This window comes from Melitaea cinxia, chromosome 29 (genome assembly GCF_905220565.1).
Source record: "Melitaea cinxia chromosome 29, ilMelCinx1.1, whole genome shotgun sequence".
NCBI lineage: Eukaryota > Metazoa > Arthropoda > Insecta > Lepidoptera > Nymphalidae > Melitaea > Melitaea cinxia.
The window spans coordinates 5,910,416-5,929,134 of record NC_059422.1 but is presented as its reverse complement, the minus strand read 5'-3'; the positions used below and the strand labels follow the sequence as shown (position 1 = coordinate 5,929,134).

Below are 18,719 nucleotides of genomic sequence, written 5' to 3'. Positions count from 1 at the left end.
TTGAATCCAAGTTTGTTACTCTTGTTAATATTAAAATATATTTATAATATTTATTAAATGACATTATGTGTTGTCAGAGTGGGTGGAAGGGTGGAATCAAACTTGCAACCGCATGAAAAGAACTTATACACAAAATAATATGAGAAATGTGTACATCTATTCCATTACAGCGAGATCTTATCATTAAGGATAAATTCAGGAATTATAGTATTTATGCTATATCACATTGATACTATACAAATTTTGATACAGTGCTTATAAATATTAAAGTCAGCTTTCAATACTTTTCTTTCGGTATTACATTCTACTGTATTCAAAATTCACTTCCACACAAAACATCTTTTTTTTTAAAAGATGAATTTCTTGAAAACACAAAAGGAATTAGCTGTAATTACTATAGAGAAGAAAATGTGTAGCTTGCATTTGATAGAAATTAGGAAAATATAATAAACAAATATTTTCAACAGCAATTTTTTTAATACCTTTAAAGAAAAAGTTGAGCAGGATACGCTTGTAGAAAGTCGTGTAGCGTACACAGCCTTAATAGCTACATTACGTACCTGATAAAGAAACAACTACGATTCCAGGAATGATGAAAACTGTGTTAGAAAATGCATGCTCCAAAGGCCCGTCTTGACCGCCACTTAAGTCCACCATTTTAAGTTTAATACTGATATATTACGATATAATACTATAAATATAACATAAACAATTAAATCAGAACATTCGTGAGATCATATGTTACTATTTAATTCATTTTTTAGTCAAAATATTCGGGAACCTGCTTTAGCGTTCTTCATTTTTGTTTGACAATTGACAAATTGACAATAACAAAACATGAAAACGTAACCTGTGTTGCCAACCCCAAGAAACTAAAAAACAGCAGCTCACCAATAAAAAAAAACAGAAGAAAACAGCAAAAATCAGTTATTTCGGATTTAACCGAATGCTACTCATTTGAAGATATTTTTCTATTCTATTTCAATTCTACTTCTATTCTATTTCTATTCTATTTCTATTCTATTTCTATTCTATTTCTATTCTATTTCTATTCTATTTCTATTCTATTTCTATTCTATTTCTATTCTATTTCTATTCTATTTCTATTCTATTTCTATTCTATTTCTATTCTATTTCTATTCTATTTCTATTCTATTTCTATTCTATTTCTATTCTATTTCTATTCTATTTTCTATTCTATTTCTATTCTATTTCTATTCTATTTCTATTCTATTTCTATTCTATTTCTATTCTATTTCTATTCTATTTCCATTATATTTCTATTCTATTTCTATTCTATTTCTATTCTATTTCTATTCTATTTTTATTCTATTTCTATTCTATTTTCTATTCTATTTTTATTCTATTTCTATTCTATTTCTATTCTATTTTCTATTCTATTTTCTATTCTATTTCTATTCTATTTCTATTCTATTTTTATTCTATTTCTGTTCTATTCTGGCATACAGGTTGCCTCGATCGATGGGGAAGCGGCAACGACGGCTCTCGTCTCCACGGTTTGTCTTCAGACAAAGAGAGCCATCAGCCGTTGTCGACGCTGGTACGTAAGCGCTGCCATAGAAAAGTGAAAAAAGGAGAGAATTTAGTGAAGTGAAAAAGTGAAGAATTAAGTGTTCATAATATTTATAGCACAAAATAATCGTTCTACAGTGGCGCTTCAAGTAAGCACAAAAGTTTCTTCAGCAATTCACACAAGTCACACAAAGGTTTAACATTTGTGAATGTTTGAAATGTTTTAAAATATCAGAAAAACATGTTTTGGTACTGGTACTGTATGGCTACGGTACTAAAGAATTTAGCCACGCATACGGTACTAAGAACTTAAAAAGCCGACCGGTGGCGGGATAACCATCCAACTGTTGGCTTTGAAATACACAGGCCGAAAACGGGCAGCAGCGTCTTCGGTGCGACAAAGCCAGTACTGCGGTCACCAACCTGCCTGCCCAGCGTGGTGACTATGGGCAAAACACATGAGTTCACGTTATTTTTGGCGGAAACTTGTTGGCGGAAACGGAAGAAGTTCCGGTTGTAAACAGTCAAATGCTCGGGAGTAGTCTAAAAGAACCATAATGCTGCTCAGCCCCATGTCCGATGCTTCACTAAGGTCCTCTGTCACGTGTAGTTTCTGTGCCATAGCCTCTCCGAAAGCCAGATTGGAGTTTGGGAATTATTTTTTTATTTTCTACAAATTGCAGTACTTGGTTTAGGACAACTTTTTCCAAGACTTTAGATAACACCGGTAATATTGATATAGGACGAAGATCTTTTAGTCTAGTGATACTGTTCTTCTTAGGTATTGGTCTCACCAGAGCCTCCTTCCAACACAATGGAAATTTATTAGTTTCAATGACTTATTATTGACTATTTTAGTGATAACTGGAATTGTCATGTCTAGAGTCATTTTTATCATATCTATATTTAAGCTATCTAGTCCTGATACTTTTGTTTTGATACTACAGATAATTTTTCTCACATCTATTTCATTTACTGGCTTCAATCGTAACCTATCATTTTGTACAATATTTGAGTTAATTGGATTTTTAATCTGGTCTGAATATGAATTGGCTGGCAACGTTAGGAAGTGATCATTAATTTTATCTGGATCATTTAAATGGTCGGGAATGATATTCATATATTTGTTACTGAGGTGAGCCGTATTTTTTAAATTTTTCCACAGAAGAGCAGGTTTATTTATATTGTTACTAGCTGCGCCCGCGACTACGTCCGCGTGGTTATAAAGATATGCATTACTATTAAGCTGCTTAACGCAAATTATTTTTTTATTTCAGTCACTTGAAATGCTTATCACTCTGAGTAACTTTTTTAAACGCACAATTTACTATAATTTAAGAGTTTTTTTATAAAACCTCTCTATACACCACATTTTTAGTTTTATTTTCAGGCTGCAGTATAAATAACCTTTCAGGCGAACTTATAGCTGCTGTATATGTTTCATACAAACTATCAACCCTAATTAAACCCCTTTAGCGGGGGAATATCGCAAAATCCGTTCTTAGCAGACGTCTACTAACTATAATCTACCGCCTGCCAAATTTCATCTTTGTCCATCTTGGATGGATGGAGCATCCAGCGGTTTTTGAGTTCTCGTGATGAGTGAGTCAGTGACCTTTCTCTTATATATATATAGATTACGATGTATTAGTTGGACACTTCCTCACCATTTATAGAGTTTTGAGTCCATTTGATGAGTGAGTCAACCTACCATACCACGTTTTAACCTCAAAAGGGAGTTGATTTCTAAAGATACATTATTTGAACACCTTCTTACCATCTATAGAGCATACATTTTAAATTTCAAGTCTCTTACTTCAAAAACATAGGACTTTCATACAAACTTCCAACCCCCGTTTTATCCTCTTAGGGGTCGAGTTTCGTAAAATCCGTTCTCAGCGGATATTTATGCCCTATAAGAAACATATCTGCAAAATTCCAAGTTTGTATCTGTTATAGTTTCAGAGATTTCGTGATGAGTGAGTCAACCTACCATCCCCCGTTTTAACCCCAAAAGAGAGTTGATTTCTAAAGATCGGTTATTTGAACACCTATATAGAGCATGTCTTTTAAATTTCAATTTTTCTATTCTGTTCTGTTCTTATTCTGTTCTATTCTATTCTGTTCTGTTCTATTCTATTCTGTTCTATTCTATTCTGTTCTGTTCTATTCTGTTCTGTTCTTATTCTGGACTATTCTGTTCTATTCTCTTCTGTTCTTATTCTGTTCTATTCTATTCTATTCTGTTCTATCCTGTTCTATTCTGTTCTATTCTGTTCTGTTCTGTTCTATTCTGTTCTGTTTTTATTCTGTTCTATTCTATTCTATTATGTTCTATTCTTTTCTGTTCTTATTCTGTTCTATTCTATTTTGTTCTCTATTCTGTTTAGTTTTGTTCTGTTCTATTCTGTTCTGTTCTGTTCTTATTCTGTTCTATTCTATTCTGTTCTGTTCTATTCTATTCTGTTCTGTTCTATTCTGATCTGTTCTGTTCTGTTCTTATTCTGTTCTATTCTGTTCTGTTCTATTCTGTTCTATTCTGTTCTATGCTGTTCTATTCTGTTCTATTCTGTTCTGTTCTATTCTGTTCTGTTTTTATTCTGTTCTATTCTATTCTGTTCTATTCTTTTCTGTTCTATTCTGTTCTGTTCTATTCTATTTTGTTCTTTATTCTGATTAGTTTTGTTCAAATTTCAAGTCTCTTACTTCAAAAACATAGGACTTTCATACAAACTACCAACCCCCGTTTTACCTTCTTAGGGATTAAGTTTTGTAAAATCCATTCTTAGGGATGTTTACGCTCTATAAGGAAACTACTTGTAGATTTTAAATTTGTAGCTGTTATAGTTTCGGAGATTTCGTGATAACTGAATCAACCTACCATCCCCCGTTTTAACCCTAAAAGGGAGTTGATTTCTAAAGATAAATTATTTGGACACCTTCAAGTCTCTTACTTCAAAAACATAGGACTTTCATACAAGCTTCCAACCCCCGTTTTACCCCCTTAAGGGTCGAGTTTCGCAAAATCCGTTCTTAGCGGATGTTGACGTCCTATAAGGAGTCTACCTGCCAAATTTCAAGTTCGTAGGTGTTATAGTTTCGGAGATTTCGTGATGAGTGACCTTTCGCTTTTATAGATGTATAGATAGATAGATTTATAAAAAAGTTAAAATATGCCTTTTTCTCTCTCTCTCTATAAATGCTGTAACATAATTTTTAAGGTCGCGATAGTAATCTTTCAATATTGTATTATTCTTATCTTTACGTGCTTTCATTAGGGCTTCGTCTCGCAAACTCATCATAAGCTTTATTGTATCTGTTATCCACGGTTTAGGTTTTTCTCTAATGATATTATAACAAACGAAGCTGAGACCAACACTAGCTCCTCAGGCGACATGTTGTTGGTGACTGAACGTCCATTAGACAGGCAACGTTGCTAAGCAAAAGTTCCGCATCGTCGCTCAACATGTTGACATGCATGTTGAGCATCATGTGTTGTGCGTCAAATGTTGCTAATGAATACATAGCTTTACTCACAATCTCAAAAAGCACTATGTAACAAAATATTTATTTTAAAATTTATCACGATACTACATGCATAGTATACTCAAAATTAGTAAATATTTGCTTTTGTCATATTAAATGAGCAGGAAATGTATACAAATCAAGGTGTTGCGTTTTTAAACTATTATGTATACTTTACACTTTCAGTTTGATATTTAAAATAAAGTACCCGGTTGACCGAGCTAAGCTCGGTATTTTTAGTAAATCGTGTTTTTTGGAAATCATAAAGTATAAATACGAATTACATATTGATAAAATATGAATAATATTTTTCGATTTTACCGACATAATAATAAAAAATAAGAACAGTCTATTTAAATAAAAAATAACGAGTGCAATTAGAAAAAGAAAAAGAAAAAATAATTGATCACGGACATGTGGATTTGAACCATGATCTTCTCGGTTGATCCCGAGCGGCCGATTTCCCACCGAGCTATTTCAACTACATTGACTTATGCGAAATTTACCTTCGTATTCTAACGATATTTTTTTCAATTCCTAAAAACAGGGATAAAACGACATTTCCTGAAAATGAATCCTAGCTAGATAGATTTATCTCCCCCGAAACCCCCTAAATACTAAATTTTATGAAAATCGTTGGAGCCGTTTCCGAGATTCAGATTCTATATATATATATATATATATACAAGAATTGCTCGTTTAATAGTATAAGATATGTTTTTACAGAATATACAATTTAATTTTAGTGGTACAATTCATTAACTATATATACTTCTGTTTTGTAAAAATTAATTTGAACAAATTATATTTTTCAGTTTAACATAGGATAATTTTTAGGTCTAGAAAAGGGATGAGGGGGATAGGGAGTCCCCCTGAACCCCACTATAATTCAATATTAGGCCGATTATCAGTATAATTTCCTTCTGTGACATCTTTCTTTTACCCAAGGATGTTTCTTATATATTTAAAGGCGCAGAACCAAATGTCAGAGCGAGAAAGCCGGATCGCAGGCGTCGTCATCGTATAAATGAAAATATTTTACTCTAAGTGGGTTTTAAAATTTATAATTTATTTAATTAGTTAGTGGTACAATGAAACAAAAATATATAAACGTAAATTTTATTACTGCATACTTTTGGCCTTAAAAGTAACATTAGATTAGACATTACTTAAAGATAATCCACTAATGACAGAGAAATACAACAGATTATAAAAACTAATATACACAATTCAAAATTTACTTAAGATTATTAGGATTAAAATAGTTATATAATAAAAAATAATAATAAAATAATGGAATGTTTTGCAATCATTAAAACAGCAATGTCATTCTTATCATGAAAAAATAAAATAAAAATAAATTGAAATATACTACTATTTCAAAATTTAAATTATAAAAAATTTAAATTATTTATGGACATGTAAAGAAAGCTTTAAATAAACTGTTAAAATCGTCAATTCATTTAAAAATAAAACAGATTGTTTTAAATAAAAGAAAAAAATCTTTATTATATGTATATCTTTTCTAGAAACTTTTATGAAAAATGTATGTCCTCTTTTTATAAATTCGATCGAAAAAGGCTATACTTACTATATTATGTTATATTTAGTAAGTCTTCCCACAGACTATTTTTATCGGCTACAGTTTAGTCAACTGTTGATTCAGGTGTTGTCAGATGTGTCAACTAGTTGCTTGATATATTGGCCAATTTTTATATTAGGGATCCGACAAAAATATCGATAGGAAAATATTATTTCGCAGTTTTATTATATTTTGACATTTTTATTTATATCGTTCAATTGTAATTAATTTTGAAGTGCCTCAATTTTAAAAGAATTATCACAGAATTTGAGGCGTTCTTCAAATTTTAATTCTTTATTTGCCTTATATTATTATGGTTATTATTATTTTTTAAAAAAGCTTAAGGCACTTTCGGAATGACATTGAGCAGATTATCGTGAAGCTATAAAATATCACTGTTGATTTTTTCTACAAAAAATTACAGTTATTGTTAAATCGGAGATTCATTAAATATTAAAAAAAACTTCTATATAAAAATAGGGAAAAACGTGAATACTACCTATTATCACGTATTTTGTAACCAATGTAATGGCAACATTTTTTTTAATCATCGATTTGACTCACACAAGGCTGTATTCCGAAATGTACTGGCCAGTATTACTGTAAATTGTACTGGTAACAGTGACTTTGTTTGTGGACTCGAGTGGTCAGTCATTAATCACGTGGTTTTCTTTTTGTAACTTTTCAACCCCTTCCCCCATATCCAATAATCACGTGTAATTTTTTTGGTACAAAGTATATTGAAACTTTCAGAAGAACTACCCCTAAAATGTTGACCTATATCAGTATGACTTACACAGACTGACTTATCAGAACACATTCTAGATTTTTCTTGACATTTATATTTGTGTGAATCAATACAAGGATTGTTAATATTAACTATTATTAAATTTAATTCCGATGTATTTTAATTCTTCTTAAGAGGATCGAGGTTATCTATTGAAAAATCGTCGTTTCCAAAGGTGATCCCTCTGCTAAATCCATCCTGTGTACAAAAAAAAAATATAAATAATATGTTAAAATAAATTAAAATAAAACATATTTCCGTTTATACTGATGCTGTAAAACGCTTTGATTTGAATTTGAAAAACCCGCCAATATAATTTAAAATTTTAAATATAAGTTAGATATATATGGCAACACTAACGATTTTACTTATTTATCTAATTAATAAAGGTAATCTTATAAGAGAAAGAGTGACTCAAGACTAAATAGAAGGAAATATTTCACTACTTTTAAGATATACCAGTGCGAATAATTCGCACTAAATAAGTGTAATAATTATCACTTTACAAAATAAAAAAATATTTATACGTGAGTTGATTTGAAATTGAATAAAAAATTTACCGACCGTCATCATGTTGACGTTGTTTTAAAATTAAAGCCTTCATATATATATAATTTTGATAATTAATTAATTTACAAAAACAAAAATAATGATAATTTTTTTAGTTGTTGATGCCAGTAGAGCAAACAATTATCTATAAAATGATATATAATTTATGTGGAGTAATAGTGAGGTCTTTTCTAAAAAGGGAGGCAAACATCCTCATCTTAGCGTATTGATATGATTATTCTAAAAAAAAATCTACTACGTACTTCTAGGAAATTAACTAAATACATTTAAATAAAAAACTATTTTATTCTAACAAATATTCTAAGGATGAGTTTTTAATAGGCAACTTACCAATCATCAATCTGTAAACACATTCTAATTTCACTAAAATTCGTCTACAACGTTATTTAATCTGTATAATCAGTAATTGAACTTTCTTTATATTAATTTAATATTACTTTTAAGTATTATAGGTTTATATATGAGAAAAATGAAAGCCTCTACGTAGTAATAATAGTAAAATTGGCTGGGAAAATGTATACATTGGACACTATTGTGCTGACTTGTTGTATTATTTCATCTCCAGACACTAATAATCTCACTCTATTTACATATATAAAGTCGAACAAATCCCATCAAATTTCAAATTATCATACACAAAGACACAAACATTCAAAAAATATGTCATTTTGGCTTTTGTTACTACAATAGACCCTAGTATTAGTTGTTTCTTAAAAGTATAGCTAGTTGAAATTAAATGTACATATATGATCAATATATTTTTTTAAATAAATAAATATTTTTAATTTAACACGGTTGTCTGTTACTTTATTTTACTAACCGACTTCCAAAAAAGGAGGAGGTTCTCAATTCGACTGTATTTTTTATGTACCTATGTTACTTCAGAATTTTTGACTGGGTGGACCGATTTCGGAAAATTTTTTTTTTATCGAAAGGTGGTTTGTGTTATTTGGTGCCACTTAAATTTATTTGAGATCTAACAACTACTTTTCGAGTTATATCTAATAATGCGTTTTTACTTGACTATTTTTTCGTCGACCTACGTTGTATTTATACCGCATAACTTTTTACTGGGTGTAACATTTCGATGATTTTTAATTTAGTCGAAAGCTGATGTTTATCATGTGGACACATTTAAATTTCATCGAGATCTGATAACTTTTTGAGTAATCTTTGATAACGCGTATTTACTTGACTATTTTTTGGTCTTACCTACGTTATATGTTGTCGATGTAATTGAATTCGGTTTTTTTTTTGTTTGGGATCCAATACAAAAAAAAAAAAAAAAATTATGTACAAACAATACAGATATATGTATGTTATACACACCTTCATCTCCGAAATAGTCTTATCTAAGAACCCGTTAAAGCTGCTGTCCAGCTCCACGGTTTGCTTCTCACTCAAATTCCCAAAACCGTTGAAAGTGTTGCCATAATTATTACCGAAGATATTTCCCTGTTTCTGCGTCTCGAACGGATCGTAGCCCGTCAGGCCGTTAGTAAACGAAGTGGTGGAATTAAAAACTGACGTTTGAAGGTTAAAGTCGCCTATGTCGTAGTTTGGCTTAGTGGTTGGAGCGAACGGTGACGTCACAGGTACGGAAAATGGCGTTGAGCCGAATATGTCGTTGTTTAGCGGTGGCATTAGTGTTTGTTGCGTTTGTTGTGGTTGCTGTTGTTGTTGTTGCTGTTGTTGCTGCTGTTGTTGTGGCTGTTGTTGTTGGGACTGACGTTTCGACGCTTTTGGTGGTGGAGCCACTGTAAATAAACATATTTATTAGAAGTAATACAGATTAAAGATAAAATACATACTTGTTTGATAGGTTAGTTTTTTTCACTTCATTTTAATTTTTTTGAGTATTAATGTGTAGTAAATTAATAATAACTATAATAATATAATTATACTCACAGAGAGGCGGCGTAGGTGTGGCGGTGGTCTCTGCGACGGGAGATGTGAAGCGGGTCACAGGTTCAGACTCAAAGGCACGCGGGTCGAAGTCTGAAATTAAAATAAATATGTATATATAATACTGTAAATACAATATTTATTATTACTTTTGTCTGTCTATTTGTTTCTATTAAGACTACGATTAAAACCTATCTCCCTGATCCCATCTAATCCGATATAATATATTTTAACATAGAAAGTGGGATATTTAATTTTTATTTGTATGGTATCACTAAATCACGGTCATACATAACATCAATTCAGTTTGATACTTGAAAAATATTATTATTATTTTGTTATTATGTACACTTAAATATATTGTCAATATTTTTTTTTCTTTCTTTGATATGTATTATTTCTGTTTTTGGTGTACAATAAAGTGTATTATTATTATTATTATTAAATATATAGACAATAATTAACGATAAATGATTTTGTTTCCGTATTAAAATTACTAACAAAAATATATAAAAAATTTACACAATGCCTTTATTATTAGTTGCCATTATTGTTAACGAGGTTCTAAAAACAGATGCGTGAATATTTAATATACTTACCGCTGTCCGAGTCTGAATTTAATAGAAGACCCTCCAACTTTGTACCGACGACTGGATTCTTTCCAGATGACGTGTCGCCGAGGAGTTTGCTAAAAAATAATATTGAAATGTTAATTTATGAGTCTTATTTACATAAAGTTTAGACGTCAAAATTTATTTTCTTGATAAATAAACTACTTATAGTCTGACGTCAAATTGATAATAGATTAATAATGTTTGTCTATACTGGATGAACTTAAAAATAATTTATAAAGTCGACCGATGGCGGGAACTGCTGGCTTTGAAATACACAGGCCGAAGACGGGCAGCAGCGTCTTCGGTGCGACAAAGCCAGTACTGCGGTCACCAACCCGCCTGCCCAGCGTGGTGGCTATGGGCAACACACATGAGTCCACGCCATTTTTGGCGCAAACTTTTGGAGACCTATGTCCAGCAGTGGACTGCGATAGGCTGAAGTGATGTGATGATGATGTCTATACTGATTGTTAAACATAACCATAATAAATTCATTCAAACCTTATACGCTTCACCCTGTCCCACTACTGGGAATAAACCTCTTTTCCCATGTAGGAGAAGGATCAGAGCTTAATCCACCACGCTGTTCCAATGCGGGTTGGCGCATATATTCCCTACTATGAGTAACGATCGCTATCAGGTGTACATGATAACAACCGGGACCGACGGCTTAACGTGCTCTCCGAGGTACGGTGGGGAGACCCACGAAGACTGCACAAACACCCAGACCACGGCAAACACCTGTATGGCCAATGCGCAACAGGTACAATCCATGGCTGTGACCGTTGCGCCAACGCGGCGTCAATGATGATTCAAACCCTAATAAGTTATAATTGAAATGAATTATGGTCGAATTCCGAGGTCCAGGTAGTCGATAAAGAGTAGCGGGGAGCACTCACCCGCGGCCGTTGTGCGCGGGCGGCGGCGTGGCCAGCAGCAGGTCGCGCTCGGCGGCCGGCGGCGGCAGCTTCATGTGGACTGCGGGCAGGCGGGTGGGTTAGTGGCGAGGCTGGGGGGGGGGAGGGTTGTGAGCTGCGGTAACCGCTTACCGACCGTGAGCCGCTCGTTGGCGGGGGAGGGGGGGCTGCGGTAACCGCTTACCGTCAGGTGAGCCGCTTGTTGGCCGACAACCAAAAACTACACCCTAGTCAATCTTTAAGTTGTTTAGCTTCTTTCACTTTACACCAACAATTTGTAGCATTTAAATCTTTTACCAGACTTTGAAGATGACAACACAAAATTAATATATATATTATATATTTAGATTGTACACGCTAATTTTGCGACTGTTTTATAAGTTTCCTGTAGCAGGACTACTGGAAGAGATTCCATCATGGGATAAGTAGTGCCTTTGTACCAGCATTGTTTATAAGAACTATTTCCTTTTGCTATCCTAGTGGACATAAACTGTTAAATAAAATAAATAAATTAATTAATTAAATGTCAGTTTTTTCATTGTATTACTAATAATTTTTCCTTACAATAGTCAACACCCGTAGTTCCGTTCAACGAGAACCCGTTTGCAACGGTAAGGGTTGATAGTTTATCTTCTAGCTCCGGGGGTAGTTTGAACTCTGCGATGTTCGTTAGATTGTTGCGGGCGAGATAAGCTGACAGGTCTTCTTTGTACGTTATTTTTGATAACTCCTGGAAAAAATGTTTGATTGATTGATTAAGTTCTTCTTCTTCTTTAGGGTTAATAGCTTTAATTATTTGATGATTGATAAAGTTATTGATTCATTAATTCATTGACTGATTGATAGATTGACAGATTCATTCGTTGATCTATTCATAATTTACTGATTTATTACTTAATTAACAGATACGTCATTGATTAATCCGTTCATAATTGACGGTTTAATTAATTGAAGAACTAATTCATTCATTGATTGATTGATAAAATTTGCCAATACCATCCCACAGCTAGACGAATGTTTTTTTGTTTAATCTCCTGCTGATAAAATCTATCATTAAGTTATATGCAACGTCAACAGGCAAAGTAGGCCCTCATAAATCGTGAAGTGACTAATTTTTATTTTAAAAGCATCAAAAATTTTGTCTAAGAAATTCATGTCATATTGATATTCATATTTAAATAAATATTTAATGAAATTACCTGTAAGCGTTTCTTGTACGCTTTCATTTGTAATTCGAGTCTCTTGTTCTGTAAGGTCAGTTTTTGCATCTCTATGTATTTTCCATTGTCGTTCAAAAACCGCCTGAAATTATTAAAATAATTAATATTATTATTAAGAAGATATAATTAAAATAAAAAAGAAATTATTAATCTGTATGCTGTTTTAATCGCAAAATAATTGATGGGAGCATATGTGACGTCATATTTGTAAGAAGATCATAAAAATATAACAAAGACTGAGGGGAAGTCCAAAATGGTTAAATTGTGCCGTGTAGAAGGCCCCTTATAACTTTTATTTTGTATTATTTTTTTTTATCTATTATTATAACCAATTAAATACTAGCTATGCCCCGTGGTTTCACACACGTTAATTTGAAGACAAAAATAGCCTTTCTTGGTAAATGGGTCTAGGTGTTTGTGCAATCCTTGTGGGTCTCCCCAACGTGTCTCGGAGAGCACGTGAAGCACTGGGTCCCGATTGTTATTAAGTACACCCGATCGTTACTCATAGTAGAGAATATATCCGCCTACCCGCATTAGAGCAGCGTGGCGAATTAACCTCCGATCCTCCTCCTACATGGAGAAAGAGGCCTATGCCCAGCAGTGGGATATTAAAGGCTGAATCGTAGTTCTTGAGATTAACGTGTTTAAATAGACTAACTTTTCAGCTTTGTAATATTAGTATAGATATAATTTCTTACCTATAAGCGAGATCGAATGCCTGACCGATAGTTAGGGTAATTTCTGATGCTAATTTCGTTGATATGAACACGAAGCATTCGTGTTTATCAGCAGAGTCATCTTCATCGTTGACTCCGTGCTGAGAGTTGGCGTCAACGCTGCCACCTGTGAAATATGTTTTGGTTAATTTAGATTTTTTTTGTATCCTACAACACACACATAGGTTTCTCTTTAGACCTTTATTATATCTTAACAATGACTCTAGTTTTGTCAATTATAGTATTAAAGTTTAATAAGATTAATTGTCTTAAATAAAGAACATTTTTTGAATTTTTACAAATATAAAAAGCCTATAAGGCATTAAAAAGTATATGTAACAGCACATTGAATTAATTAATGTTGTAAGATGTAATTTTTTTTTTAAATTAGTGTTGCAAGTAACAAAAATATGTTTTTACCTTTAGCTATAAAAGAGAAATATTTTTTGGCCCCTTTATCATCCGCGCAGTAGGATATCCTGTGGAGTGGAAACTGGTAGAGAACGTTGTTAGATCTCGGCTCCTGGAATAGAAATAACCCAAGGCTTATTCATCATTCATTTATCAAATAAAAACGGGCTTTAATCAAGGTAGGCTAAGAACACTTGAACTGTCATTTCTATTTTTTTTTTATCGAACTAGATTAGTGTGGTGTTTTTTAGCTAAGATCTTCTGTAAGGTCGAGGTACTACCCCAGTCGGGCTGCTGCTCCATATTTTGGAGCAAGAAATTTCCTGCTGTGCCCTATTGCCATTAATTGATTACAATTATCAGAAGTTACCACCGATTTTTAGTTCAGCAGTAGCTAAACTTTAACTATATTATATTAATTTATTAAAACACATTTTATTTTGTAAAATGAAGATTCGAAAGTGATTTTGAAGCCCAAATTTTTTTTATACTTATTGGTTTTGATTTTTGATTGTTAAGTTAGGTTTCGTATAAAAAAAAATATTTATGAAACAAAATAATACAATTTATCTACGACGAAAATGGCGATGTGAAATGATAATGGGTCACCTTTTTAGGTGTAGATAATCCCGAGACCATTGTTGCTGTAAAGTATCCGAAACGTTGGGCATTTAAAAACTTAATACACCGCGATAAAATCCGAAAAAGTTTTTTCATTGTAATGTTAGCATTTCGTTAATACTCATCAATATCGTACATAGACCATAAAACAAATCGTCAAGTTTAGTGTGTAATGACAGGAAGTGATTACAGAGACGGTCGTCATACTTGCGGCGATGACACGAATAGCCGCTAATACGCCGCGAGGATGAGGTGTAATCATAGGTGGTCCACGGAGACAATTGTGTTGGAAATGGCTTGGGTCTTACTAGAGATTTTTTGGTAATATGTTTTAAATTAGAGAATTGTCACATATACTTTATACGCTATACACGTGTTTGAGTATGGGGGAAATGTTGCCAGTTTTGCTACCTTTATTTATATCACGAGGGTAGAAAATAAGCGTATGGTAGCCTATGGATGCCCGCGACGCAAAGAGCTATGAAAGCACGTTATCGACTCTATTTCCGATCTTCCATAGCTTTCTTTAACTTTGTTTTAATACACAAACTTGCACGTATTTTCTTATACCACATGTATTAAATAATAAAATAATAAAAATCATTCTATTATCTTTGTTACAATTTATCAACATATCACCATTATATGTATAAATATATAAGACTGCCATTATATACTAGTCAAAATAATAAAACTCGGTAGACAAATGAATCAAAGATATATCTATCTTTGTCATGCGTTATATTCTGAAATGAGCAAAAATAATTCTATAATACCACATACAAGAAGTTGGACATAGTCTAGATCAGATCCAAGGGTCTCAGATCTATGATCTAGTTGGTAAGCGATTACCATAGCCAGATGATGTCTGTAACCGTCGACACCACCCTTGTAATGCTCCTGGTATTTATAGGCACCCATAGCCTACGGTACCATACCTACGATAGGATTACGATACGATTAGGTTGCCTGGAAGAAATCGCTATCGAGCGATAAGACCGCCTCATTGTGCATTATACTTTTTTTTTCTTTACAATTCTGTATGAAATTACTCTATGTGGTGTACAATAAAGATTAAATAAAATAAATAAATAAATACGATAATGGTTTAAGTCAAAGAAACTATTCTGCTGCTTGTTACCATTTCTGTAAACTTATGTTCATCATATTATGTCTTTAATTTTGTTCCGTAATAAACTTCGTGAGAGAAAGAAAAATGGAATTACGCCACTACACATACGCTAAGCATACTTTACAAGTAAAAGTTTCAAATTAAAACGTCCACAGAAACAGGAAAGAAACTGTCTATGACTAACTTCGGGCCATTATTATGAATATTCGGATTGAATCAATTTCGCGAAAAGATTGAATTGATTGAACAAACAATTGATGAATGATGGTATTATTGTTTATTAGCAATATCAAACATTGAATTGTCACTTTTCGCCTGTAGTACTAATAAAAGAAAAAAAAAACTTAAAATATAGGACAGTAATTGATTGATTTCTTCGTCCAGTGAAACGCGGTATGAAACTTTTATATATATTTTTTTATTTTTGAATAGAATCAATTAAATATCTAATGTTCTCCAGTCAAAACACACCTCAATTGTAACTTTTACAAGGGATAAGAATAATAGGCTTAACAACAACATATTAATCAAATTAATTAATTAGTACTTATCTACTGGTTTTATATCAGAGGTTTTCCTGTCTTGCGAAATATCAAACGCTTGAAATTTAAATCATAAATATTAATTACATTCAACTAACTTATCTGAGGCAGGACACAACAGGAAATATCCGCCTCAAAATCTGGAGCAGCCCGACTAGGGAAGGACCTCGACCTTACAGAACATCACAGCTAAATAATACTGCTTGAAAGCAGTATTATTTAGTTGTGTTCCTGTTGTGAGTACGGCAACCAGAGTTCCTGGGGGATTGAGGGTAAAGTCGGCAACGCAGCTGTGATGCTTCTGGTGTTGCAGGCGTCTATTAAACTTGGGTAGTTGCTAACCATGATGTGAGGTGTACGCTTGTTTGCCGACCTAGTTGGTTCTCAATTGCCCGATTAGTATTTCAAAACGACGTTACTTCTCACGCAAATAAAACTGAAGTTATTTACCGTTATATTTTAAACTCGGAAGACCAACCGGATCGAACGTTTCTCATTTCAAAAATAGAAAACTGACATACAGTACAAATAGTTGCAATTACATAAAACAGAGATCGGTAACTTTTTAAACGTTACGGATGCGTTCGTAATTTTAAGTATTTGATTGCAAAATTTAACATGTGTTACCGAAGCTTGTATAAATTTATTAATTTTCTTCATGGTTACGAGTAAATTCACTTTACATGGAAACGTTGGCTTACTTTTTTTAATTCTATTAAAAAAAATGTAGTTATTGATTTTTAAACATGCACTTTGATCTTCACTACTCATGAGGATGAGACAAAATTTTTAAGGCTAGAATAGAAGAATCTAACAAGGTAAGCTCTCCGAAGCCTAGGGACCAAGACTCAAAAAAAAGAAAGAAAATTCTACAATACGAATATTTTACCCAAGCGGCGATCGAGTAATTGCCGGTTTTTACAAACTTTTACTTTGTATATACCACTACAATGGAATGACCATCAAAATTTATATCCATTATATGTAAATTAAAGTATACCATATTCAAAGAAAAACATTAAAATCGTTTAACAATTTCAATGATCAAAACACATACATACATTTTTAACTCACAACTCTTCGAAGTCGGTTAAAAGTAAACGTGAATAATTTCATTAATTGAATTAAGCAAGTTCGAAAATGATAAAATCAATTTCTAACACTCCTGTCGTAATAAAGACAATAAACCTCGTTTCCAATGTTTCAGTCAGACCCGTTGATAATCCGCAACCACGCGGCTATTTCACAATACAACTGATCTCTCTCTTGGTAACTCAAAATCAATTACCAACTGTCAAAAATATAATTTAGAATACGAAAATTAAATCAACGTATTTACCTTACATCGTCACACATTTCTATATTATTAACTATTTAAGTTAGAAGTTTTCCAACATATAAAAACTAAACAACGAAGATATTTAGGGATAATTCAATTTTAAAAAATAAATTGGAGAATGTACTTATTTTTGTGTGATACAAATTTTTACCCAACCCACCAAACAAAAAAAATAGGGAGTTTTACGTTCATCTCTGTTTCACTTTTCGTATGTTCTTTAATTATAAAAAAAATATTCATGGAAACGAATAATAACTGTGACTATATATTTGTTGAGAGATTTACTGCATTTGAAACAGAACACTTCGCAGTAATTAACCGATGGCCACTGTTATTTCTTATTCTATTATTCATCTGTACATTTACTTAATAGTCACACCTCGTAATTTAGATAATTTAAGCACGAGTAATTATTTTAACATAACAAAAACTATCTGTTTGTTTAGAATTCTTAAGCTACGAAATAACTCAATTAATTTTAAAATTATTTCTCTTTATACTACTAGAGTTGCAAACAAGCGTACCGATGGCCTGATGGTAAACAATTACCATAGCCTACCATGCTGGCAATACCGGGGGCATTGCAACCGTATTCTATACATTACTACCGCTGTCAAGACTCCTTCTCTTCTTGTCTTGACAGCGGTAGTAATAATATATCCCCACGAACTCAAGCTACTTACTTACCGGAATATAAGACTACAAATCTATATATTACTGAAGGTTGGGGTTCTTTCTTACATATATTTTTTAATAAATGTAAATATTAATAAATAGTTATAAAACTTAAACACAGCAGAACGATTGATGACTGATAACATCTTTGATTACTTCATCATCATCATCATCATCATCATCATCATCATCATCATCATCATCATCATCACTTCAGCCTATCGCAGTCCACTACCTCTACAAGTTCGCGCCAAAAATGTTGTTAACTCATGTGTACTTTAATGGAATCGAATGAACAACTCTCGGAATAGAAAATAAAGCCACAGCAAACTGCGCCGACTAATCAAGTTACAACAATTATTCAAAGCGTGTAGCGAACACACGAATAAATTAACACACGTATACTCACCCATTTGTCTACATTCGTCATGTATAACCGCGCCATAACGATTACGTAGGCGAGTAAAAGTGAAAACGTCTAGAAATGAGCCGCCATTTTTGCGTAGTTATGGTTTGATCGTGAGGTAAATAATAATTTGCTTTTGTTAATTATTTTTTTAATACGAGGTGAAAGAGTTATTTGATTTGCCTTGCAGAATTTATCTATCAAGATTATGTTACTATAAA

General features: G+C 32.5%; 1 protein-coding gene across 1 annotated transcript in view; it reads right to left on the bottom strand.

The window, feature by feature from the left end:
- Window positions 1-6,540: 6,540 nt before the first annotated feature.
- The window catches only part of LOC123667832 (PTB domain-containing adapter protein ced-6), an 80,150-nt gene continuing 67,971 nt past the window's right edge, over window positions 6,541-18,719 (bottom strand). Inside the window, exons 4-12 of the mRNA XM_045601670.1 lie at window positions 13,793-13,895; window positions 13,355-13,499; window positions 12,633-12,735; window positions 11,981-12,163; window positions 11,416-11,483; window positions 10,502-10,590; window positions 9,906-9,995; window positions 9,327-9,754; window positions 6,541-7,625 (exon numbers count right to left, since the gene is read on the bottom strand). Coding sequence (XP_045457626.1) covers window positions 7,548-7,625; window positions 9,327-9,754; window positions 9,906-9,995; window positions 10,502-10,590; window positions 11,416-11,483; window positions 11,981-12,163; window positions 12,633-12,735; window positions 13,355-13,499; window positions 13,793-13,895 — 1,287 coding nt within the window. The 3' untranslated portion in view covers window positions 6,541-7,547. The remainder of the gene's footprint in view (window positions 7,626-9,326; window positions 9,755-9,905; window positions 9,996-10,501; window positions 10,591-11,415; window positions 11,484-11,980; window positions 12,164-12,632; window positions 12,736-13,354; window positions 13,500-13,792; window positions 13,896-18,719) is intronic.